The sequence below is a fragment of the Xiphias gladius genome, chromosome 16 (assembly GCF_016859285.1).
Source record: "Xiphias gladius isolate SHS-SW01 ecotype Sanya breed wild chromosome 16, ASM1685928v1, whole genome shotgun sequence".
In the NCBI taxonomy this organism is placed as follows: Eukaryota; Metazoa; Chordata; class Actinopteri; order Istiophoriformes; family Xiphiidae; genus Xiphias; species Xiphias gladius.
In genome coordinates, this window is record NC_053415.1 from 182,786 (window position 1) to 208,746 (window position 25,961).

General features: G+C 39.7%; 1 protein-coding gene across 5 annotated transcripts in view; it reads right to left on the reverse strand.

The window, feature by feature from the left end:
* Window positions 1-25,961, reverse strand: part of itgb2 (integrin, beta 2) — a 30,059-nt gene continuing 4,098 nt past the window's right edge. For all 5 annotated transcript variants that reach the window (XM_040147843.1, XM_040147845.1, XM_040147844.1 and 2 more), the window contains 15 exons: window positions 24,624-24,676; window positions 23,272-23,369; window positions 21,277-21,478; window positions 20,877-21,047; window positions 19,632-19,873; window positions 14,953-15,111; window positions 14,608-14,703; window positions 14,417-14,506; window positions 14,143-14,280; window positions 12,672-12,862; window positions 9,827-10,059; window positions 6,585-6,804; window positions 6,193-6,407; window positions 5,441-5,607; window positions 1-1,366 (listed from right to left, as the gene is read on the reverse strand). In XM_040147843.1, the coding sequence (XP_040003777.1) occupies window positions 1,301-1,366; window positions 5,441-5,607; window positions 6,193-6,407; window positions 6,585-6,804; window positions 9,827-10,059; window positions 12,672-12,862; window positions 14,143-14,280; window positions 14,417-14,506; window positions 14,608-14,703; window positions 14,953-15,111; window positions 19,632-19,873; window positions 20,877-21,047; window positions 21,277-21,478; window positions 23,272-23,369; window positions 24,624-24,672 (2,337 nt within the window). In that variant the 5' untranslated portion in view covers window positions 24,673-24,676 and the 3' untranslated portion in view covers window positions 1-1,300. The remainder of the gene's footprint in view (window positions 1,367-5,440; window positions 5,608-6,192; window positions 6,408-6,584; window positions 6,805-9,826; window positions 10,060-12,671; window positions 12,863-14,142; window positions 14,281-14,416; window positions 14,507-14,607; window positions 14,704-14,952; window positions 15,112-19,631; window positions 19,874-20,876; window positions 21,048-21,276; window positions 21,479-23,271; window positions 23,370-24,623; window positions 24,677-25,961) is intronic.

A 25,961-nucleotide genomic window follows, 5' to 3' on the forward strand; every position in this document is an offset into this window, starting at 1 on the left:
GTGACCCCTTGTGCCCTATGGATGGGGGCATTGTCATCCTGGAAGAGACCCCTCCCATCAGGATAGAAATGTTTTATCATAAGGTAAAGGTAATCACTCAGAATAACTTTGTATTGACTTGCAGTGACCCTTCCCTCTAAGGGGACAAGTGGACCCAATCAATGCCAGCAAAGTACCGCCTACAGCATAAATAAGCCATCGGATCCCCTCACTGTAGAGATCAAGCATTCAGGCCTGTACTGTTCCCGTGGTGTATGCCATACATGTTCTCATCCACTTGTCAAGAATATGGTGAAGGATGACTCATCTGAACATATCACTTTTTTCCACATCTCTGTAGACCAATGCCTTTGGTTTATGCACCATTGAACTCTCAAATGTGCATTCATCTTTGTAATGAGGGGTTTATGCAGTGCAACTGTACTATAGTATCCCACGACGGACTGTTCTTACAGACAAAGTCTGATCACATCCTGCATTGACATGCTCAGTCACCTGAGGAAGAGTTCCTCCACTGTTTTTCCTTACATATCGTACTATTGCAAGAGCATCATGCTCATCAAATGTGAGCTGTCGACCACAATTTCCGACCCTGTTTACTGATGTCTTTTCCATTGATCTAAATACAGATGTGACTTTCGTCACTGTTCCTATTGAAACACTAGCCAGTTGAGCAGTAGGTGTAACTGAAGCTTCTGCCTTCCGTGCCCCAACAATGAACCCTCTGTCACTTAGATCTTTTTCTCTTGCCATCTTTATACAAAATCAGAATGAACGAGGCCTGCTTACGGTTTTTATACATGCCACAGAGCATGATTGGATGTTTATTAGTTAATTGTACCATGCAGTGAACCTGTGTTGAAGCATCTTCATTCATTATGTTTTTCCACTCATTTATTAAGGTTTTTCCTTCAGTTTGTCACCTGTCTGTACATCCAGTGTATGTACTGTCAACATTATTGCTTCAGTGTACATGCTACTATATACATGCTGTACCATTTATAAACTCTCCTACTGTATATATCATAAGATGTACTACATTACAATATATCTTGTGTAAGTATTATAAGCAATGACCAAAAATAATTTTTGGACAAAACAAATAGAATGCAACAGTAATAGTGTAGATGGTGAATGAGAGTATCAGTAAGAAACTACGCAAGTGCCCATAATTGCCATTGGTGGACATTACCAAATAAAACAATGAGCATTACAAACAATATTCTTCTAACAAACACACCAAAGTCAGACACAGCAGAGCTGTGTTTGCTGAGCAAGTATTGTGCTGCAGTGGAAGCACTCACTCTCCAGTGAAGGTGGGGTTGGACACAGTGGTGGTGGCATTCTGGAACAGTGGGTTGTCAGCCTGGTAACAAAAAAAACCCAATGATTAGTTTATTTTCATCTATAAAGTTCAACATACATCATATGGAACAAGCGAATAATAAAATGACAGACAGTGTCACAGATGCTTGCAGACAGATCTTCAGGGGCTGTGTTCTTCTCCTGAGTACAGAGGAACGACTGAATATTCTCTAATAAAAGCTGGTATTCAAGTAATGGCAGTCTCAAACAAAGGCAGGTGAATCACTTGTACAATAAGGGCCAAATAATGTACATGTAAGGGTGACTTCAGAATGATGTACAATTTCCACAGCACTAATTTCATCAGGACAACTCTGTAATTTTCCCTTTGACAGAAATACTGTTCTTAATCACTCATTAATTCCAATAACTTCTACTTTGCCAGTTTTAAGCTACTGTCAATGAAACTCAACCATTCCTGCAGAGTTTTGTGTTAATTGGACATAGAGTACATAGATGTTACATGTAAAGTGTCATGCAGTTCACACAGCCTAGGAGCAGATTGGAAAAACTATTTCAGCATATTTCAAGATTTTTCAACAAAAGTGCCACCTTGTAGCTGATTGGTGCAAAATTTTGCACAGAGCCTCAGTGGACCATAAGAAACTGAGATGAATTTTGTGTCAATTGGACAGATTGTTGCCAAGATATGCAACACTTCCTGTTTTAACTGCAACCTACAGGAAGTTGTTCCTTTATAACTTGTGTATTTGTTGGATTATCAAAATTGATTGAAAAACTTTTGATCATGAGAGTGCATACATTCTATGTGCAAAGTTTCATTCAGATCGGACTCGCAGCCTTGGAGGAGTTCTAAAAAGTAGATTTCACATATTTTGCAGTTTTTCGGAAAGGTGAGGCCTATATTAAAAGATTCAGCTACATTTAGGGAACCCGTGCATGTTTTTGAATGCGCAATGTACAATGTAGGAGTAACTGGCAAAAACGCCCTAACCTTGATTATAGCACTGCCCGCTGGTGGACATGTGTCACTGACGTAACTTCTATGGTTTACCACAGATGGTTTTGCTTATTTTTCAACCTTGTTTAAAAGCACCACCTGGTGGCTAACGTGCACCAAATTTTGTGCAGAGCAAACTACTGCCCCAATTTTTTGTGTAAATTGGACAGACCTATGTAAAGATATGACATCACTTCCTTTGTGCTCACAAGTTTTTCATTTATACTTTTTGCTCTATACCTCCCCTGAAAATTTTGCCTACATAACCCCTTTTACCACTTTTACAAACAGAAGAATAAAATAAATAAATAAATAAATAAACACTAGACATGCAGGCAGGTATTAACAGGGTCCAAACTTGTGTAATCCATGCCCAGTGGCCCATCGAAGCGATGCAAGCCAGACCTTCAGACCCACAGGCGCGATGCAACTCTCAAGTTGAGAGCGGCATAGAGATTGTGAGGTATTTCAGTAAGCCTGGTATAAACCCTGGATTTGGGGTAAGTGATCCAACAATCATGAAGGTGCTTAAATGCTACATGCAACATATTTATGCAGATTGGACTTCATCCTAAATTCAACGTAAGTTGAGTTAGAAAAAGTAATTTTCGCTTATTTTTCAACTTTGTGTCACACCTACGTAAACCTATGTAAAGATATGACATCACTTCCTTTGTACTAGTGCAAGTTCTTCCTTTATAACTTTGCATTTGTTGGTGTATCAAACTCTTTTAATAACTTAATGAGAGTACATAGATGATACGTGCAAAGTTTCAACCAGATTGCATTTACAGCCCAAAAGTAGTTTGGAAATATGTTTTCATCATATTTCATGGTTTTGCAACCAGACTGCCTCCTGGTGGCCCATTGGCGCCAAGTTTTGCACAGAGCCTCAGTGGGGCATGAGAAACTAAGTTTCGTGTTAATAAAAGTCATTGTTGCCAAGATATGCAGCACTTCCTGTTTTTATTGCAAACTATGGGAAGTTGTTCTACTATAACCTGGGCACTTTTTGAATTATAAATAATTCTTTTAATAACTTTTGGTCATGAGAGTCCATAGATTCTATGTGCACAATTTCGTGCAGATTCGACTCACAGCCTAGGTGGAGGTCGAAAAAGGAATTTTGCAGATTTCAAAAATTTATCAAAAAAGAATTATGGGCGGAAATTGGCATGGCCTTTATCACGACATTCAGCTAAATTCAGAGAACATGTGAATATAATTAATGTGCCATGCACAATGTAGGAATTACTGGTCGAAATGCGCTTACATTGATCATAGCGCCACCTGCTGGTGGACATGTGTCATTTTTGTTGTCTCACATGTGTCCTCCATTTTATAACTCCCCTGAAGGTGGGGACGTGTATGCTGCAGTACCACTTATACCAATGGAAGGAATAAATATATATAAATAAAAACACTAAAAATTTGAGAGATTACAATAGGGTTCCCAAAACCACTGGTACTGGGAGCCACGCTGCTTTGCATGTGTGGCGCCAAGACAAGCGGGCTTGAACTCCTAAAAAAGGTCTGGTTCAAATATAATCTGGTCATAGTATGCTGCTGAGGCCCAGGAAACTAGGAGAGTTGACAATATGTCGATTTGTGTGGAATATTTAGGTGACTGAAAAAAGATAAAAGACAACCTATACTCTATGCACACTGACTGAATCTATGATGTCAATTATCCAATGAGAAGTAGGCCCAGCACCTCCAGCTCCTCCTGCCCCAGGTCTGGAGTCAAATGAGTTTCTGATCATTTCATTACACAATATTTATTGCATTTACTGTTATGTTCCATATGAGTACAATATCATCTGAAATAATAAAGAACATGATTAACTAACAATCACTGCCTTAAGCGCCTTGTTGTTTCACTTAATATTAGAATTAGGTAGTAAAATTCCTGAGAGATCCATTCATCAATTAGTAATTGATAAATGTTTCTCCTTCAGGAACTTTTCCAATTAAATTTTTAAGTCATTAGAGGATTTGCATTTGCTCAAATACGCAGTTGGGAGCAAAATCTGTGGAAAATCTTTCCAAAGTAGTTGTAGCAGTTGTAGTGGTACAGTGTCCTCTAGAGGCCCCGAAAGGTCATGGTTGGAAGGTTTTTCCGAACTAAGATAGCACGAGCGGGTGCACCCTGAGCTGTGGGCGCTTCAGCTGCAGGTCTCTGACTCATCGCAACTAGATAAGCAGTTCTCTGGTTAACAGTTCTGACCGGCTCTTCGCCTGGCTGATGGAGACAGGCTGTAGCTATGAGTATGACTGTTGCAATGGTTGTGGCTTGATTGTTATGATTATGTTAAAACTTTTTTTTAATGGGTGCGTGTGTATGCAGTAAAGTGACATAGTTGTGCTGACTCCTGAATTGCAATGATGCTTAATTTAGATCAATAGGGTCATATCTACATCCAGTGATGTTTGCACTGCTATTGTTCATGAAGTTACCTGTGACTGTGTCACAGCGGCAGAGATCCTTTTCAAAGTTCAAATAAATTAGAAAAGACTTGCTCCATGTCAGCTTGGGACACCATAGCCAGGGAGTTTGATATAAAAGACAGTGTGAAGGACTGTGCGCAGTGCAAGTCTTGTGCCATTTAAATAATATCAGGTGATTAGGCTGGAAGTTTGTTTTGGTAGGGTGTGTGTGTTCTGATTGGCTGCTGTGTTAGCTTGTTATAATATCTGTTGCGTGAAAGTAGTTGACCTTTCAGGGGCTCTATAATATCCACACAACAACTTATGGACAGATTGTCATTAGAGATAAATATAAACTTTGGTCTCCAGCATTAAAGTTGAACATTACATGTCCCTGCACAAGGCCAACCTCCACAGCCTCAGTTTTTTCATCATCCTAATCATAAACAGCACGTCTTGCAGTATAGCACGCTACACTGCTGCTGCACTGTAGGATGTTCCATCACGTAGCCTTTCATTTCAACCTAAAAGGAGGTGTGCTTCAAAGCACAACACTTAACAGACGACATAGGAGCTAAATAACACCATAAAAACTCTAGTTCTTAAAATGATAATAAATAAATGATAATTACAGATGTGTAATATTTAGTTTTGTTAGCAGTAATAATGAATTAGACAGCGTCTCACATTTGCCCACTTGGATTTCTTCTTTTCATTTTCAAATTTCCTGAACTCCTTCAGGTCCTTCATGTAGATGAATAACTTGATGAGCATCAGCAGCACAATGCCGATGAGAGCCACAGACGCTATGGAGCCTCCGATGATAGCTGTGACACTGTGTGGTTCTGGACAGTCTGGAGGAAGAGTTATAAATCACAAGCTTTTATACATATCCAAAATGTATGGAAGTGTATGTGTGCTGACATTTTTACACTCTAGGGATGGTAATGTTCGTCAGTCTGTCCACCACTTTGGTCCGGACTGAAATGTCTCAACAGCTATTGGATAAATTGCGCTGATGGAATTTGGTTCAGACATTCATGTTCCCCTCAGGATGAACCCTAATGACTTTAGATGAAATATCTAGCACCATCATCAGGTCAATATTTGAATGTGTTCAATACTTTAGTTTATGACCAACTAACTGCATAACTTCCCATCAGCCTCAGCTGTACGCTCTGTTTAGTGTTAACTAGCAAATGTTAGCATTAGTGAACATAACATTATATCTGCTTAACATCAGCATGTCAGCATTGTCACTGTGAGCATCGTTAGCACCACTGTGATTACATCCTCACAAAGCTGCCAGCAGACTCTTAGTCTGTTTAATGTTTCTAAACTACAGAACCACTGAAAACTGTACTGAAACCATGAAATTGTTGTTAACTTGAAGAGTCTCTCAGCACTCAAGAGTTTTTTGTATTTCATTATCAGCTTACCTCTCTGTTTCAGAATTTCAGCCCTGTAGTTATCATCCCCGACCAGCTGTTCCAGGTTAAATTTGACCCAGCAGCCCTCAGAATCCTTCTGTTGGCACTGTTGGTTTAATTTGGTGAACTGGTTTACCATCTCATGATAAATGCTCTTGCTGCAAGCCATGCTGCAGTTTTTTTTAAACGGACCCGAGTCAAAGCCCAGGCATTCAATGCAGTTCCTGCAATTAAGATGAATAGCAACAGTTAATACTTCAGAATCAAGTCTTAAAATCACAACATAGGCCAGCAGTGGACCTACTTTATTCAATGGTGAATAAGTACTGGATGGTCTTTTTGTTGGACTTTGGTGAACCAAAACTTTAATAATAATTTGAAAGTAAAAGTTGAGTCCTTACAGTTTGGTCTGGCAGGGGTCTGGGCAGCCGGGGCACTTTTTGCATCGTGGCTGCTGGTATCCCTCCTTACATTCACAGCGGTTGCACTTGCAGGTCCCTCTGCCGAAGCACACGGTGTTGTTAAGCGTACGACAGCCCTCCTCAGACACCCTGCACTGACAGGCTGAGCCCTCGTAGCCAGGATTGCATTCACATCTGTCACAGTTGCACTTACCTTTTCCTGCAAGTTATGAGGAATGCAGAGAAACAATTGAGCGCTGATATACTTGCCTTTAACTAAATATTTTTGTGCTTGTATGCCCCTGCCATCCATGTCACCAGCATTTCCTCTGAGCAGCATCAAAAATTATCATCAAGTATCTGTAAAGTTCAACTAATAGTGGGGTCAGTGGAGGAAGTCAGCAGCGATTGAGCAAAACAGAACAATGGCAGAAAGCTTTGAAGAGGAACTAAAGAGAGATGTATGGTTAAAGGGTCTGATCATGCTTTGATCCTGACAAATATAACTACAGGCCAGAGCTACAGTCACTGCAGAGATACCACATCGAGACTGAGAACTGTGCTTATTGGTCAGCCAGAGCAGCTTGTGTTTCCTCCTTTAAGTTTCTGAAGCTGGTAGAAAATTTGGGTGAAGACAACATGAAAATAGGTTTTAGAAAACTCCGTAATTTGTTGCTTTTCACTGAAACACATCTAACAAGGACACCTGCGCTACAAACCTGCTCTTCTTGATCACTGCTCTCTATCAAAGTCACTCACTTTTATGAGACATTGCTCTGTGTCATGAAGTGAATGAAAGACAGTAGACAGTTACTGCTGAGAACTTCACCAAAGCTAAGCAGCATGCAGAGGGCACACTTCCAGAAAACATCTGAAAGCTCATACCACAAGCTGAAAGCAAACTGCTGATTCACACTGATAGCTCCTGGCAAATTGAATTTAACTTGGAGTTGAGTTAATCTATTTTGACTTACCCAAAGTTTTGGGGTAAGTGATCCAACAATCATGAGGGTGCTTAAATGCTACATGCAACATATTTATGCAGATTGGACTTCATCCTAAATTCAACCTAAGCTGAGTTTGAAAAAGTAGTTTTTGCTTATTTTTCAACTTTGTGTATCCACGCCACCTGGTGGCCACTATGCACCAAATTTTGTATAAAATCTCACCGTGGCACGGTAAACTACTGGCCCAGTATTAAACTCTTTTAATAACTTGTGATTATGAGAGTACATAGATGATACATGCAAAGTTTCATGTGGTTTGCAGATTGCATACAGCCTAAGAGTAGTTTGGAAAAAAATTTTCATCGTAATTCATGGTTTTGCAACCAGAATGCCTCCTGGTGGCCAATTGGCGCCAAGTTTTGCACAGAGCCTCAGTAGGGCATGAGAAACTAATGGACGAAGTTTCGTGTTAATAAAAGTCATTGTTGCCAAGATATGCAGCACTTCTTGTTTTTACTGCAAACTATGGGAAGTTGTTCTACTATAACTTCGGCACTTTTTGAATTATAAATAATTCTTTTAATAACTTTTGGTCATGAGAGCCCATAGATTCTATGTGCACAATTTCGTGCAGATTCGACTCACAGCCTAAGAGGACGTTGAAAAAGGAATTTTGCAGATTTCAAAAATTTATCAAAAAAGAATTATGGGCGGAAATTGGCATGGCCTTTATCACGACATTCAGCTAAATTCAGGGAACATGTGAATATAATTAATCTGCAATGTACAATGTAGGAATTACTGGTCGAAATGCGCTTATATCGATCATAGCGCCACCTGCTGGTGGACATGTGTCATTTTTGTTGTCTCATGTGTCCTCCATTTTATACCGCCCATGAAAATTTCACTTACATAACTTTTACGTGTATGCTGCCATACCACTTATACCAATGGAAGGAATAAATATTTATAAATAAAAACACTAAAAATTTGAGAGATTACAATAGGGTTCCCAAAACCAGTGGTACTGGGAGCCATGCTGCTTTGCATGCGTGGCGCCAAGCCAAGCGGGCTTGAACTCCTAATAAAGGTCTGGTTCAAATATAACCTGGTCATAGTCTGCTGCTGAGGCCCAGGAAACTATAGGAGAGTTGACAATATGTCGATTTGTGTGGAATATTTGGGTGACTAAAAAAAGAGAAAAGACAACCCGTACTCCATGCACACTGACTGAATCTATGATGTCAGTTATCCAATGAGAAGTAGGCCCAGCACCTCCAGCTCCTCCTGCCCCAGGTCTGGAGTCAAATGAGTTTCTGATTACACAATATTTATTGCATTTACTCTTATGTTCTATATGAGCACAACATCAGCGGAAATAATAAAGCACAACGAGATAACCATACCACAAGCTGAAAGCAAACTTTTGATAGCAGATTCACAGTAACAGCTCCTGGCTAACTGAATTTAACAGAGCAATGTTGCCATCAAACATCACAACCTAATTAAAGTACAACACAGACTGATAACAAAAGAGCTGTCTTTTGTAAACAGCTGTCTAGTGATATTAACGTGTGTGGTGATATTAACGGGTGTCATCTGCAGCATCTACAAAGCCCGTGCATCAAGTAGATCCGGCATCCACAGCAGGAAGTGTCAGCACCTCCCACGCTCAGCAGCCTGTTGTCACATCAGTCTGCTGTAAATCCACATGCTACTTCCACTGTCACTGCAGTTAAGATTAACACACAACTGCTGTCAACTGTGACCTGTTACACTGATATTCACTGATATTTCCACATCTTCCATGTCACAGTTAATTTATTTCTAACTTTGCCTATCTGTCTCTCACAGCCAGCTGCCACTAATTTTCTATGAAAAGCAGCAAAACCCTCACCAGAAGCTCAGTGGATTGGTAAAATCAAATGAATGATCCTGGAAGGACTTTAAAATTGTGGCGTGGTAAGCGGTCAAACCTGAAAACTATAATATGTTTCTTGTATATGAATAATATAATGATATATAAGATGAATCTCCTACACAGATCTGTATCAGTGTGAGCCAAAATAGACCTGTTTTGCCAATGGTGGCTGAGTGTGGGAGGTTTAGCTGAGAGTCATTTACAATCTACAATCAGAAATATCCACCCTCCCAGAAATATAAATATTATGCTTTCCAAATGTTTTATGTGGTAGAAAATGTATTTAACCCATATCTTATGTGTTTTGGTGAGAGATACTTGTATCAGTTAAACCATAATATAAAAAGATAATTAGAAAATGACTGTAAATCTACCTCCACACAGTTTATTTTGGAACTTCTCACAGTGTTCATCGTCGCACTCGCAGAAGTCACCATGGTAACTGCTTCCACTCTCAGTGGTGTGGCACTGGCACCTGCCACACACACAGTCTCCTCGACCCTCACACTCGGTGCCATTCTGCCTCTGACAGGATGCCCGTAGGGTTCGCTCGTCTTTATCACCAATGGCACACTCGCAGAACTGACCGACGAAGCCCTCTTGGCAGCTGAATAAGGACACATTTTGAAAGGGCAATTAAATCTAAAATCTGTAACAAAGTGAAGTGTGTTTCAAGGTTTATTTTATACCTTTGCACCGAGCCAGGCTGGCTTCCCCTGCTTCCAGTCTATATGCTAAACTAAACTAACTACATCCTGACCCCAACTACGTAAATAAAGATATGAGACTGATACCAGTCTACTCAACCCCTCCAAAAAGAAAACAAATATGCATATTTCCCAAAATGCTGATGTCACATGGCATGTTTTTGTTAAGTTGAATATTTATTATATATTGTATATATGTTTTGTTGGTTTGGAGTTGGTTTGGAAAACTCAGAGCAGAGGGAGTCAATGAAGAACGGGAAACATCCCACAAATAAAAACAAATGAAGCAACAAGGTGAAGACCTGGAAGCCACATAGCAAATGTCTTCCACTGACATTCCCTTTACCAAAGCTGCAAAGGAAGAAATTCCTCTGGTGGAACGTACTCAGATGCTTTCCGTGGGATCTGTCCAAGATGAAACATAGGCCTGAGAAACTGCATTTCAAAGCCAGTATGCCAATTGCTCTGCCAAAAGAAGAAGCCCCTGACATTACTCTCGCAAAAAAAAGTGTTGGGGATGTTTGAAAGCCCGCTTTGCACACAACATCACAAGACAATTTGCACACGGGGCAAAGGAGATGAGAGGTGGCTCCCTTCTCGTATCGATGAGGAGGTGGGAAGAAACCATCCAGAGTTATCACTCTTGATCTGAGCGAGTGATGTTTTTAGGTGTATAAACTTTGTTAGGGTGCAAAACGGCAGAGCTGCCATCTCCCTGAATCCTGAGGCTCAAGGGAGACACAGAGAGAGCAGACAAATCACTAACTCTCTTTGCAGACATCAGAGGCAAAACTAATGCCATTGACTGGTGCAAAGACTCAAAATGGGCTTTAACCAGTGCACATAACACCAGAGATACCGTGCATTCAGAAAGTATTCAAACCCCTTCACTTTTTTCACATTTTCCTCTCAAGTTCTGTCAGCTTGGATGGGGACAGTTGGTGGACAGCCATTTTCAGGTCTCTCCAGAGATGTTCGATTGGGTTCATATCAGGGCTCTGACTGGGCCACTCAAGGACATTCAGTTTTTCCTTAAGCGACTCTTACGTCGTCTTGGCTGTGTGCTTAGGATCATTGTCCTGTTCGAAGGTGAACCCAGTCTGAGGTCATTAGCACTGTGGACCAGGTTTTCATTAAGGATATCGCTTTTCTCTGTTCAGCTTTCCCTCAACCCGGACCAGTCTCCCTGTCCCTGCCACTGAGAAAGCACCCCCATAGCATGTTGCTGCCACCACCATGCTTAACCTTTGAAATGGTATTGGGCAGGTGATGAGTGGTGCCCGGTTTCCTCTAGACATGATGCATAGAATTCAGGAGTTGATTGTCCGGTGTCACCACATCCTATTCAATGTGAGGCCGAAGTGGGGCTCATGTAGTATCAGGACATGGACAAAAAGTCTTAAGTGCTGCACAAGCTCAAGCAGAGATTAACCCGCTAGTGATAGTCTTAGCGGGCAAAGCCCTGTTTTGGCAAAAACTAAAAATCCAGAGAGCCTCTGTATAGATGTGTCAGTTGGCATAATTGCAGGGGGGATGTGGGAATTTCTTTTTTTATTATTCAAACACTGTAATTATTTTTGCACATAATGATCATATTATGAAACAAAAACAGCCTATAGTCTCTACTGGATGCTGGACAGTTTGAAGTGACAGCCAATGTTAAAATGATGTGTTCAAGTCATATGGCCAGGGTATGTTGCATGCATATCTGCACAGTGTTCTATTTCAGGGTTGGCGTGGCCTGTGGTGGAGGGGTGGTGGGATTCAATGTGATATCTTTTCATGGGGCCCAAAAAAGCTGGCAGTGCCCCTGCCCATGGCTCGAAAGAAAGAAAGAGAGGACTGAAAGAACCTGGCCAAGTGGACAGAGGAGGTGCACAGTAATGAATATTTTAAGTCCGCCCCCTCTGTCCTTCGGCTCTGTTTAGTGGACTTTAATTAGACCTAAGTAATTGCTGGGGCAACATTTTAATTTCTCCTTTTAAGTTCTTTTAAAATTATTATTATATCGAAATCCCTGCCCCTTGATTTTACTTATTTGAATTTGAATTATTTGAATTACTATTAATGTTTTATCGCTTCCTCTTCGTTTTATTGAACTTGGCCTGTTAGTTAACAACCTTTTTGTAATATTCTTTTAACTGACAGTCTGTGTCAGTTTTATGTGTGTGTTTGTCTGTGTGTGTGTGTGTTTGTGTGTATTCGTGTCTATCTTTGCCCTTGACAGAGGATTGTCATTGGTCACACAAGAGGTTGCTTTTCAGGAAAACATAAACATAGGTCATTTTACTGGTTTGAACAAATTACTGATGCTGGCATTTTCCTGGTGGAGATAGCTTCCTATAGGCAGCTAAACTAACATGGTTGTACATACAGTATAAGGCCACCAAATACATATTGATGCATGCATTGAATAAAACCACCAACAAATACTGTACCGTTTTATGAAATCAAAAACTACTTGTGTTTGCCAACTCAATGACACATTCATTGTTTAGGTAGAAAAGCTTACCTGCAAATACCACAGCTGACTCTTCCCTTCTCCTTGCAGTGTGTGTGGTTTCTGTCACTGGGGTCATCACATTTACACTCACAGTTTGTAGATAAGGTCACTGTCAATGTGTCCTTAATGCCCAGTGGCCTTATAGTGAAAGACTTTTTCTCCATACATGATAATGCGGTCACGGTGACATTAAAAGAGATCTGAAGAGGGCAGTTAGGGTTGGGGAGTCAGACAGAGGTGTAATGCTTTTTTTATTCTAGATTTGAACATTCCACACATATAAAAAACAAAACATTTTAATCCAAAGGTTCCAACATCCTGGCATTATCTTTCCACAGGAGCCTGAGCAATTTGATACCCTGATATTTGCAGCACACTCTTTTGTACCTTAAAAAAAAAAAAAAAACTTCCTCATGACGTTGAATAAGCATGTGTACCAAGATAGCCCAACAATCACCACGGACATCAGCTACTCCCTCCCTGGGCCTTGCATTAGACAAAGCTCCAGCTGGAAGCCAAGGTGCATCTCTGCTAGTTGCAGATGATGCTGTTCTGCTACCTTCATCAGACTGTGAGCTCCAACATTCACTGACATGGTTTTCAGTTGAGTGTAAAGTGGCTGGAATGAGAGTCAGAGCCTTGATTCTGAGATCCATGGTACTCATTTGGAAAAGTGGGTCCAGCTGACTACCATGGCCTTGCCTTGGGGATGAGTTACTACCTAAGTGATAGAGTTTAAGTATCTTGGGATCTTGTTCCTGAATCTGGGTAAGATGGAAGGTAAAATCAACAGGCAGATTGATGCTACATTAGCATTAAAGCCACTGTACGGGCCTGTTGTGGAAAAGAGGCAGCTGAGCCTGAAGACGAAAGTCTTGATTTACCTGTTGATCTACTTTCCAACTCTCACTCACGGTCATGAACCTTGGGTAGTGACCGAAAGAATGAGGTCTCCAATTTAAGTGGGTTAGATGAGTTTCCTTTCCAGTATGGCTGGACTCAACATTTGAGACAGGTGGAAGAGCTCAGACATCTGGAGGGATCTTGGTGGAGAATCTCTGCTCCTTTGCATTGAATGGAGCCAGGTACAGGGGTTCGGCATTTGATTAAGATGCCTCCAGGTCACCTTCTTTTGTGGGGACTTTTTAAAGGGAATGTCCAGCTGGGTGGAAAGTCTGGGGAATGACCCTGAACATATCCCATATGACCTGTAGATGCCTTTGCATCTCCTTGGAAGAGCTGGAGGAAGTGGCTAGGGAAGAAGTGTACGGGCTACCTTGCTTAGTCTCTTGCCACCAGGACCTGGACCAGCGTAAGCAGATGGACAGTGGATGGATGACTTTTTAATGAGATCACAATGTAGACATTGGGAGCACCCAATACAATGATTAAAACTGAAAAGGCTGTAACAAGAACTGTGTACAATTGATATATGAACATCACCATGAAAGGTTTAAAAAAACTAGAAAAAAGAACTGACCTCCTGTTCCACATGCACATTGTCACAGACCCCTTCGTTGTCCCCTGCTAGTCCTGCATGATCACATATAGGCGTATAGGTAACTCTTACATTATCAGGGAGGTTGTCATGGGTCACAGTTACTTTGGAGGACAACCGCTGTCATGGATTACATATTTGAGAAGAAAAAAAGCACAAAATCATGAGGAAAAATGTAGTGGTCACAAAAGACAATACATGTGCACACAAAATGAGAAAAATAGCAAAATTTGTCAATGACAGATTGACAACTTACATTGTAGGCACTTTCAATCAACTGAACAACGTTATTAGAATTTGACGAAAGAACTCCCACCTCTGATTTTGGAATCATTTTAGAGAGTTGCTGGGATAAAACACAAGGTGAAATGAAAAATCTGTCAAAATGAGCATATAATGTGTGTTCTATGGGTAAACAGAAAGAAATGAAAAGTAAATTTTATTTACCTTGTACACAGTCTCCATATTTTTTGTCACTGCAAATATCGGCTGAATATTGTTTTTTTCCAACTGCATAGCTAGTTGTCCAACAGACGGGTAGTCCTGCAAAAAAAGTGATCGGGGAAATTTTGTCAATCCTATGTCCACATTACACCTCTTGAATAACCATTTGAGCGGCTAACTATTAAACAAAATTCATGAACAGAGGTTTTTCACGAAAAATTTTTGGAATCAGTGTAGTGAGAAAAAGTCATTATGGATGGTTATTTTCATAGCTTGGCCGATAAGTTATAATAACATGTCACTGCAACTCTTTTAACTGCTGATTCCCACATGTGATCCCATGCATACCATCTCACTGCTCTTGGTATAAAGGTTGTATTCCATGTGGCACTGTTCATCATTGGGTTCAAGTATACCAGCCAATTTTCCATCGCCAGCCATGTGGAATCCAGCATCAGTGGTCAGTACAATCAGCCGAGTGCTGCTGTTCCTCCATCCTATTTTGTCCTAAACAACAATATGTGTTAGGGACCATTTAAGCAAGAGAATGTCAAAGGCCCAGCCCGCCATTTATCTGTTTGCTTCTCTCTCTGTGCTCACATACACAATATTTTAATACATCCAAAATCCCAATAATGCTGTTCTCATTTATGTGTTTTTCTTGAAAGTGAAAAATGGTGACTCTTTATGCAGATATAAAACATAATCTAAGCAGCACTACAGTTCTTTACAAAATGTATTTTGTTATGCAAATATGTTTTATATGAGCAGAAATTTTTGGACACTGGATTGCAGTTTAGATAGAATGAAATGGTGGTGGGAGGTTTGCTTTCAGTGGGCTGGGGTACATCTGTAAAACAAACACCTTGACATATGCACCATCTAGATGGAGGGCACTAACAAAATGTTGAAAATTGTGGGACAATGACAATTCTCTCGCTTAATTTGAACTTTTAATTTGTGCTTTTGTGCTTAATGGTAAGGCACCGTCATATCTCAAATACCTCATAGTACCCTGTTATTCAAATAGAACGCTTCACTCTCAAAATTCACGCTTACTTGTGGTTCCTAGAGTTTCCACGAGTAGAATGGGAGGCAAAGCCTTCAGCTATAAGGCTCCTCTACTGTGGACCTAGCTCCTAGTTTGAGGCACTACCGGATGTCATTAACTTTATGTCTTCTCTCTCCCATAGTTTTCCTCTCTGTCCTGTCTCTCCCTGTCCTCATTCTGCAGGTATTTCTGACTATGGAGCTGCGGGAGTCAGGTATTTATCATCTGTATAACAACCAGTCTGACAGTGCTTGATTGCAAAAAGTATATACAGCTGTTCCTGGTCTCTCTCTCTCTTTTCCTCTCCCCCTCTCCCCCCTCTTTCTCCTCTCCGCTATTTCTCTCCTCTCAACCCAACCAGTCGAGGCAGATGGCTGCCCACCTGAGTCCGGTTCTGTCAGAGGTTTCTACCTGTTAAAGGGAGTTCCTCTCCACTGTCACCAAGTGCTTGCTCATGGTGGAACTGCTGGGTTGCTCTTTATAATATTATCAGGAAAGTGCCTTGAGATAATTTATGTTAGGATTTCCTGCTTTAGAAATAAAACTGAATTGTATTGAATTGAATTGAATTGAATTGAATTGAATGTTCTATGAGAACATCATGTACTCTAATCCTCTGGTCAGAATGAGCTTGTAATCCTTTTTTTTCCACATAAACTTATTTACTTATTACTTACTTTTTCAGACAGGCTACACCATCCAATGGAATCTTTAGGCTTGACTGCTGCTCATAACGTGTGTTTGTTTGCCAGCTAGTCAATATACTCTACAATAATTTGCAATCAAGCCTTCACAAATTGAGACAATAAGGATACCTTAATGCCTCTTTGAGTTTAGTTCAGCTGGACAGTTTTGGCAACTGTCATCAAAATCATATTCTGTTAACTGTATCTTTGAAGATTCTCAGTCATCAAGTGTTCAGCTGCCTGGGGTGTGAACTTAGAACTACATTATAGGTGGCTGACAGGTGGTGTCTCAGACCACCTCATCTGTTTAGCGACGATTGTTCCAGATTGACAAAGATGGTTTCTTTCACTCCTCTTTCAAACCAATGGTCTTCTCTGGCCAAAATGCATCATGCATCAATCACTGACTTGAAAAGAGTGTCCTTTGTCCTTAAGGTGCAGTGCTGAGTCCTGACCTGAGGAACTGGCTCTCCTGTGTTGTGCCATGCACTTATGTAGTGGTTGATTAGTTTCCCCAATGTACCTGTCTGTGCGTTCCACGCTGCATTGGATTGCGTAAACCACATTGTTCTGCTTGAGCCTGGGTATTTTGTCCTTAGGGTGGCCACGTTTTTGCCTCAGAGTGTTACTGGGCTTGAAATGCACAGGGATGTTATGTTTGTAGAAGGATCCTCCTGAGCTGTAATTCTCGATGTACACCGTACAATCCAAGAAGACTAAGCTATTTCCACTGACATTCTCAGCAGTGAACTTGATGTTGCTGCCAACTGCAAGTGTCATCCACATACCTAAACCAGTGGCTGGGGACAGCTCCTGGAAAAGAGGTAACGGCTCTGCTCTCTACTTCTTTCATCTAGAGATTAGCAACTATTGGTGACACCAGGGAGTCCATGGCACAGCCCTGCTTCTGTCTGTAGAAACCTTAACTGAATTGGAAATAGGTGGTAGTCAGGCAGAGGTCAAGCAAGGCGCATATGTGGTCAGGGGTGAGGTTGGTTCTGTTGGGTAAAGTGCTGCCCTGTAGCAGTCGTTTCCTAATTGTTTTAACTGCTTCTGTGGTAGGAATACATAAGAAGAGTGAAGTGACATCATAGCATATCATGGTTTCATCTGAGTCCAGTTTTATATTTCCAGCCTTGTTGGCAAAGTCCTGGGAGTTATTGATGTGATGTGGAGTGTTTCTGACCAGAGAAGCCAGAATGGTAGCCAGGTGTTTAGCAATGTTTTAGGTTACCTAGTTAATACTGCTGATGAAGGGTCTGAGTGGGACTTTACGGATTCCCAAATACTTATCGTTGGGAGTCCATAAAGGCGAGGGGTGGCTTCCCCGGGATACAGTCTGTAATAAAGAGATTGGTCAATAGTATTGTCCTTCTCCAGTTGTTGGAGGCAACTAAGTACTTTCTTTTTTTAGTCGCTGGTAGGGTCTTGTCTTAGGGCCCCATAGTTGGCTGTGTCGTTGAGGAGACTGGTCACCTTGGCATGATAATCAGCTGTGTTTAGCATCACTGTGCATCTTCCTTTGTCGGCTGGAAGGATGGTGATGTTCCTGTCTCTTTGGAGCGATGTTAGTACCTTCTTGTCTTGGACGGTGCGGTTGGAAGGTGATACTTTCGCACTGGTGAGAGCAGCTGATACCTTCATTCTGTGTTGTTCAGCCTCTGTATTAGTCAAATAGTTGTTTCTGAAGGTTGATTCTGTGGCTGTGATGAGGTTTACGACTGGTACCTGTTCTGGTGTATAGCAAAGTTTAGTTCTTTAGATAAGACATCCTTTTCTTGTTGAGTGAGGTTCCTGTCAGAAAGGTTCTTCACCCACTTTCCTTGAGTGTCCAGCTGTGTTGTGGGGTTGTACTCCCTTCTCCAGGTCAGTTCCTCTGTTTTGTGAGCAGTGCTGAGTCGTGACTGCAAGGTTTGGAACTTGGGTATCTGTCGTTCCTTGCCGTTGGTGTGTTGTAAAACCTGTGCCTTAGCCACGAAAGCTACTTCACTGGAGAATTCTTTTGAATTCTATTAAATGTATGTTTACTGTATTTATTGACATCGGGTCATGCAGCACTTCACTGAATTTTATATATTCAGTTTTTTTCTCTGGTGTCACAAGGAGGCCATAAAGAATTGAATGATTATGAAAGTGATTAATCTATCTGACTTTAATAAAGAAAGCTATAACACAGAGAAGGAAACTACTTAAAAGTTCATAATCAGCAGATAATTTAATAGTGGTTTATCTTTTGAATTAATGTAAAAATCACATATCTACTATCAGTCACACCACAAACAAACTGCACCACCAAGCCATCTTTTCAGGCCGTCTCAGTCTGTTGCTTAGTATTCACCAGAGTGTGACTGAGAGCTTGCACACCAGAGTTCATTTGAACTGAACTCAGTGTGACGGGAAAATGTTTATTTCTCATTTGATTAAGTTCTATTTTTCCTTTAATGTGTGTTTCTCCTTTCTGTGTAAACAGTTGACCCATGTCCTGTCAACTGAGGCCGATGTTCTGTCTTTTGAGCTAAGGTTGTCTGAATGAACTGTACGAACTGATTCTGGCAACTGGATGCAGGCCTGAACTTTCTGGTTATTGAACTGTTTGTCTAAACTTATGCAGTGCTTACTTGACCACAACTGTATATAAAGACCGGATTCTCCTATTGACAGCGTCCAGTCTCTCAAACCTCCGTGGTGGAGAGAAACTGCACCCTATTTGGCCAAATAGTACTCAAGAGCTCGTCTTTGTTTGATGATCATTGCTGATTATTGCTGGTTGTTCACTTTAATTCATTTAATATTCTGTAATAAATTCTTAGAATCTCAATAGACTCATTGTTGTCTTTACTTCCTCACCATAGAGGACATTTTTGCCTCTACACTCAACAGATTAGATGTGAACGCACCCTACTTCTATGTAATAATGTACATCTTAGAATATCCTCAGAATGCACTTCTGACATCACCTTGCATTGTTCCTTAAACCAAAAGATGTGAGACCATTGATTATTGTGGAGTCTTGACAATGTCATATGCTCGCCAAGTTGTCTGAACTTATTGCAGTCTGTTGTGGTTCATAGCTGGTACAGCAATCACACTATGCCCTTTAAGCTCATACAGCCCATTAAAAGGCATACGTGATAGTTGAATTACTTAATTAACTATTTTTACTCGAATGGGCTCAAACAGAAGGTTTTTCTAGATTTTCTAATAATAAACCCAGCATGGGTTTAGTATTGCTTGTAAAAGCATTGCTTGCTTGTGTTACTCACAGTACAGAGGCATCTTTTTGACCTTACCCCACATACAGCAGCCTGCATCATGGCATCAAGACTCCCTTCAGGAGAGTCCAAGTTCCCAGAAATGAATTGCTCTTTCACTTTTATTTTAAACTCATCCTCCCTTGGTGTCATACTGAGTACGTGTCTGTAGCCAAAGGCAGCCTGACACTGCTGGTCATTGTCATCACATGGTTTCTGCAGTTTCTTCTTGTTGGTGTTAGTGTAAGGAAGGACTGTCTTATCAACAAAGGCACCAAACCCTGTAGTCATAGAAATAGCTATTAATTCCTCCTTCTTGTTTTTTTTCTTAAATAAGGTAGCACTTTATCAATCATTTTCAGACCACCAAGATGTATACAGAAATAACATACAGATATAAAAGGCAACACTTTAGAATACAGCATTAAAACTTCGTGTAAATAGTTTGTACACATGGGAATGACAGTCCATAGCATCTGGTTGCATTTTGTTCTGGTGCGTCTCACTGCAGCTCTTTACTCTGCTCCACTATCTTTACATCAAATGTCTGTTGCCAGATGTGGAAAGCCATCTGAGATACTGTCTTACAGAGGAACACCTTTGTGAGGAGGAAAATAAAAACTTTTGATGTGTTTTGAAGTTGGCAGTGGCTTTGGAGGAAGGCCTAATATTTTCTTTTTACTGAGGGCAAAGCCCCTTTTCTTTTGAGCTTATTTCCTTAATTTAACCTAGCTGGTTTACCATAATTGATGACCACCCTCGAGCAGGAGCCTAATTGTGTGCCACCCTGCCATGCTTCCTTGATTAGGACCAGCAGTAGCCTTTCATCATGTGCATTCATTGCCTAAAAACCCCACAAATTCATAAATTGGATCCCAAGCCTAAATCAATGTTTTATCATTTTAAAAATACAAATTTTAGCACATATACAGTTATGTTTCTTGCAAGAGCTATACCCTTATTCTCAGGCCAAATGGTATTCCTCTCTTGTGACTAAATAAAACAAATAACATATCATGTAATTATTGAATTGATACTTTTACTCGTAAAAAAAATACTGACTATGATCTTTTTGATGGCCCCTCTGAAAAACAAACCTCATCTGTTCCTATCTTGTTCCTACTTGCCGTATGTGTCCTGGTATTGGTAACCAGTAGGTCACCAGTTGATACGTGATATCTAAAGGATAATTACGTTGAAAGTTGTGGCTGTATTTTAAAGTATTACAAAATAATAAATCTTAGTATTTAAACAACTTTCAGATTAAGATTGCAATCTTATTACCTATTTGAGCATGTCCAGTGATTTTATTCAGAGCTGCAAAAAGATCTTGTCCCAGTTCTTTGACATTTTCCAGGTCATCTTTCATGGAGTAAGACAGGTCCATCAGATAGTAGAGATCAACTGGATAACCCTGAACTCTTTTAAAAGAAACTCTGAATGTGATAGGAAGCTCTGTAAACACAAGACAAAAGCAAACTAATAATTCAAATCAAATGTGATGAGAGATTATTGTTAAAACATAAAAACATAGTAAGATTTCTAGAATTCATGACTTTTCCCCCCTAAACATAGATAATGACCTTGGAGCACACAGGTAACTGCTCTGGATTTACTCTGATCTCGAACCAAACCATTGCATTCCTTGAATTATCAAACATCAGCATTAACTAATTCTACTAACCAGGTCGCAGTATCAGTTGAATCTTCTGTGGAGTCAGCTGGACAGACTCCTGCTGCTTGAATGAATTGGACAGTGGATCATTCTTGACAATGATTAGATGGTCCTTGGGGGAGATGATTTCTTCCATCTTGCAGCCCCTTGCTATCAACTGAGTTTGGGTGTCACAGCGTGCTGCTTCCTGCTCTCCTGCTTTGGTGAAATTCTGTATAAAGGGAATGTAAAAATACATTAAAAAATAACTATTGTCTGTTATTCTAAAAATACATTATGTCTGCATATATTGGTGTCACTATTATTCCCTTCTATAAGGCTTGAGCAGGTTACAATATCCTATAAATTCTCAAGTAAAGGCCAGTATACAGTAATCAAGGCATTCAGTGTATGTTGTGACCTGTCAGTGTTTGGTACAGCCAAAAGACAGCAGTAATTCAATCCCCTAGACCAAACAACAAATCATTTTACGAATACTTCCTGTTCTGTGACAGTACCAGCATCAAAACTCAAAATTTTCAGCATATCTTTCACATTAAAAGCATTCCAGAAAAAGGGAGGAAGGGGCTAATACGTGCATCCACTGGAAGACTTGTAATGAAAAAAAATGTGTGCAGGAAGTATTTACATTGGAAATAATTAGAAAATAGAAATGGTATATCTGTTGGAGAAAGTGGCGAGTATGACATGACTGCTGTACTGATGAAATAGTGCTGTGGAAATGTATTCTTATTAAGACAGCAAGTAAACATGGAGGAAGCTGAGTTTCCATTAACCATGGAACAGGGGAAATTATGAACGTCTAATTTAAGCCTTTTTCCAAAAAAAAAAGAAAAAGAAAGAATAAGAGGCTTGGTCCTTTTGGCAGTGAGATAAATGGCCAGAAGACTTAATGGTATGCTGCACAGATGTATAGTTGGAACATTACCATTGATTAAGCCGTAATGCTCAACAAAATAAATATTTTAGAAAAAAAAATTAGGAAAATTGCTAAAATGTTTCTTAAAAAGTCAGAAAAAACACTGAGCCCAGAAATATATTTTAAGTGAAACAGCAAAGGTCTAGTCTGTTAAAACAGTGCATTTTGTGTCATGGCTTAGTTAAGATACACTTTTGAGTTATTAGTGAAGAATGTGCCATTTATACATTTTACATTACAATAATCTTTTGGGGCACTTCATTGATGACACTCAGTTTCTGTCATCTCTGACAAAGGATAGTCCCACAGTAAGCAAACGTGTCAGTACACCTACAGGAATTGCCCAGAAAATACCACATGCAAAGTATGACTGCTGTCTGCACTGTTGATGTCACAGCCTCTATGAGGGCTGCAATATAGGTGGGAAGACAATATGCTATTCTCAGTCCTGCTAGTTTGTAAATGCATCAATACTGACTGCTGAGGCAGCTCGTTTCACACAAGTCAAAGAAAATTTACACTATCCCAAAGACAATTTGCGTAAAAAAACGAAAAAAAAAGAGGAAGCACCAAAGCCTGTATGACATTTCATCCTATTGATCTCAATAAACATCAGACCGATATATGGATTTTAGGGTTCGGTTAAAGTCATAGACCCATACAGAATAAGTTTTAATTTATTTTTTAGTTGTGTTTTACACAACAATCTTCAAGTGTGATTATGCTTAACAGTGTGTTGCACTATTGTCTTTGTCACAATATTCTGTTCATGAGAAGCCTGCAGCACAATGTGGTGTTTGTCATAACGTTAGCTGCATTAACTAATAAAGAAAGTGGCAGGGCTCACAGTGTGGGATGAACCTGAACTCCCACCAATATGGATCGGAGGTGGACATTATTGCTTTTGCTATTTGTTATATTCGTGATGTAGTTTCTCTTTCTCATTACCTCGGCAGTGTCCTATAGGGTAATTGTTGACCAGCTGGCTAACGTTATATCTAGCTGTCACTATAAAGTTGAGCTGTGTTTGTGTGTTGATATAAACCCCTGAGCAGGGACAGTATATAGACGTTACATCATCTCACCAGCTGTTGGCACCATACACAGTATGGCCCAGATCTGATACAGTCATTGCAGGAGTTGATCACCGACTTTGAGCAAACTTCCTCTTGTTGACACAATCCTGTAAAGAAAGACACAAACTCTATGCAACATAAACTCATAAACAAACTAAAAAAAATGAAATCACAATCACAAATTGAATTACTCTGCTGTGGACACAAATCAGTCAAATTTTTATTTTTTATGTCTACCTTGTATGGAAATGAAATGTGTAGAGGTGGGCAGATCAATAGTAGTATCTGTACTACAAGTACTAGGTCCTGTTTTGAGTACTGATGCTAGTGTCAGTGGGATTAGTGCAAACAAACTGCATACGGCAATCACAATCAAAGCAATCATAAATATTTGTTATTAACCATTCTAATTGTCTTGTGTTTTCATTAGGTGTGTGATACAGTAGATAACAAAGTAAATTTTTAATGTTTGGAAATCACTCAGTGGTAATGAAACTGTATTCAGAGTTAGCTTATTAATTATGCATTCACCACATAAGTCACTGATCCTACAGTAGCTGCTTTTAATAAAAATTAAAAAAAAACTATTGGTATTGATATTGCTGAGTCTGGCACTGCTTGTTATTGGACTGAAACCTCATATGTAGAATCGTACAGAAGCCTCCCTTTTATGAGAAAAGTAACATTCTTCAGGCTGATGGTTACATTAAAAGTCTTTACTTAGTTGAGCATAATGGTTTCAAATGCTGACTGGTTTTTTATATCATAGTCTTCATCAGATCAGGGTAGAAAACACAAACCAAACACAAACAGACTGATGTCACCTGTTACTCTCAAGAAAGAAAGAAAACAACAATCACAATCATATCAATCATGAAAAATACAAATAAATAAAAGGCAAAACAGTGATGTCTTTTTATTATTCCTGCTGTGATGAAGACCCAGTGATGTCGAAGCTGTTGATGCTGATGTTTTAAGCCATTTGGCCCAACTAAATCAAGGCTTTTAGCATTAGTTTTCTCTTCACTCTGCCTGAAAAATGTTTTCTTTTCTGTGACCAGGTTTTACAACTTTAAAAACAAGGCTCCCCGTGAAACTAAATGAGAACTTGGCCTGAACATTCTTTAATTCTGCGATTTCCATTTTCTTTTTGCCCTTGAATTAATTTCAGCCCCTAGCTCGCAATTGAGAAACTGGTTTAACATACATTTAGTACATTTTGTGTGCCTCTTACTACATATGACCCCTTGGGCATTACACATAATCATTTAATTCATGGATTCATTGTTATAAAAATATTCATTAGTTGAGCTTCAAAGATTTGTAAATAAATAATGCAATGTTAACTTTATAAGGCTTACCATTTCTACCCATCAGCAGGAGCAGAAGAAACAGCAAACACTGATCCATTTCCCTAATGACAAAAAATAAATACATTTTTATTCTTAGAGCAACATTCAATAGAATTAAAACGGTGAGATTTCCATACAGTACAACATTGTCCTGACAGTCACTATGAAATTAGAATCCCTTAAAATACAAATACTTCAAATTTAATTTACCTCTAAGATAAGAAACAAATTTTGAAATACCAAACAATCTTAGGGTTAACTAAGATTTCAAAATTTGTACCCTCAAACGACTTCAATTTTTCATTTACAGTATAAATCCAGGGTTGGCTTTGTTACTTGGTAGATTTGGTGTTAATTAATGAATTCTGCATGTATTAAGTTGTTTTTAAAGAACAAAAATCCTTTAAAATATAGCCACATAGCAATGAAAAACTAACATCCTTGAATTTTCACCTTAATCCATCTTTTCTCACGAAATACGGCTTATGATGCGGAGTTTTTCAGCTATGCATACTTACAACCAAACGCAAATTTGCGTAGGGCCGCAAATCAAACCATCAAATGCACTGAAGTCATCAGGGCAATTACAAGGTCTGACATTCCCTTGACAAAGGTGTAGAGACTGCCTGCTTGGCCTTATTGCTAAATGTTTGCACTGAATGTAAGAGTGCAGAAAAGTCAACTGTAGCAGTGTCAAGCTTATCAGCAGAGGGTGTTATCCTGACAGACAGCTTGGTTTAAAGACTGTGACATTCATGTTACCTAACCTACTCTTCTCTATTTATTATTCTTTTTCATATGTGTTTGAAAATTAATAGCCAATCAGCTGATCTGCTGAAGAGTATGAGCTAGAAAAACAGATCAAATATACAGTATCTCTAAGGGAATTGTGCTCTTAGGTCTCATTATTTTGTCCAAAAAGCTTTTAGCCTCAAGTAAAGGCTAACAGCCTCTTCCATATGTAGACTTTGTGTTTCTATAACAACCAGTCATCTGGCTTTCTCATTTTCTCCCGAAAAACATATGTCATAATTATTTCTCTTGACTGATCCTGTCACTTTTTCTTGTGAGGACCCTTGACCCAAATTTGCTTGTAAGAGTCACTGAGGCACTGATGATATTGTTTTAGCCTTGCTTACATTTGTCATTTGTAACACAAAATCTTCAGTGGCCCAAAGCACTTCTAAGAGTTTTAGATTTTACTTCCGGTTTTTAAATACCATGCAGGCATTTTACTGAAAAGACATGGGTGTTAATAGATGGATCATAGAGGCATTTATGAAATTTGCAGTATGATGCAATAACAGCACATTGGAAATCAAGCAACAACTGGATGTCAGCACTATC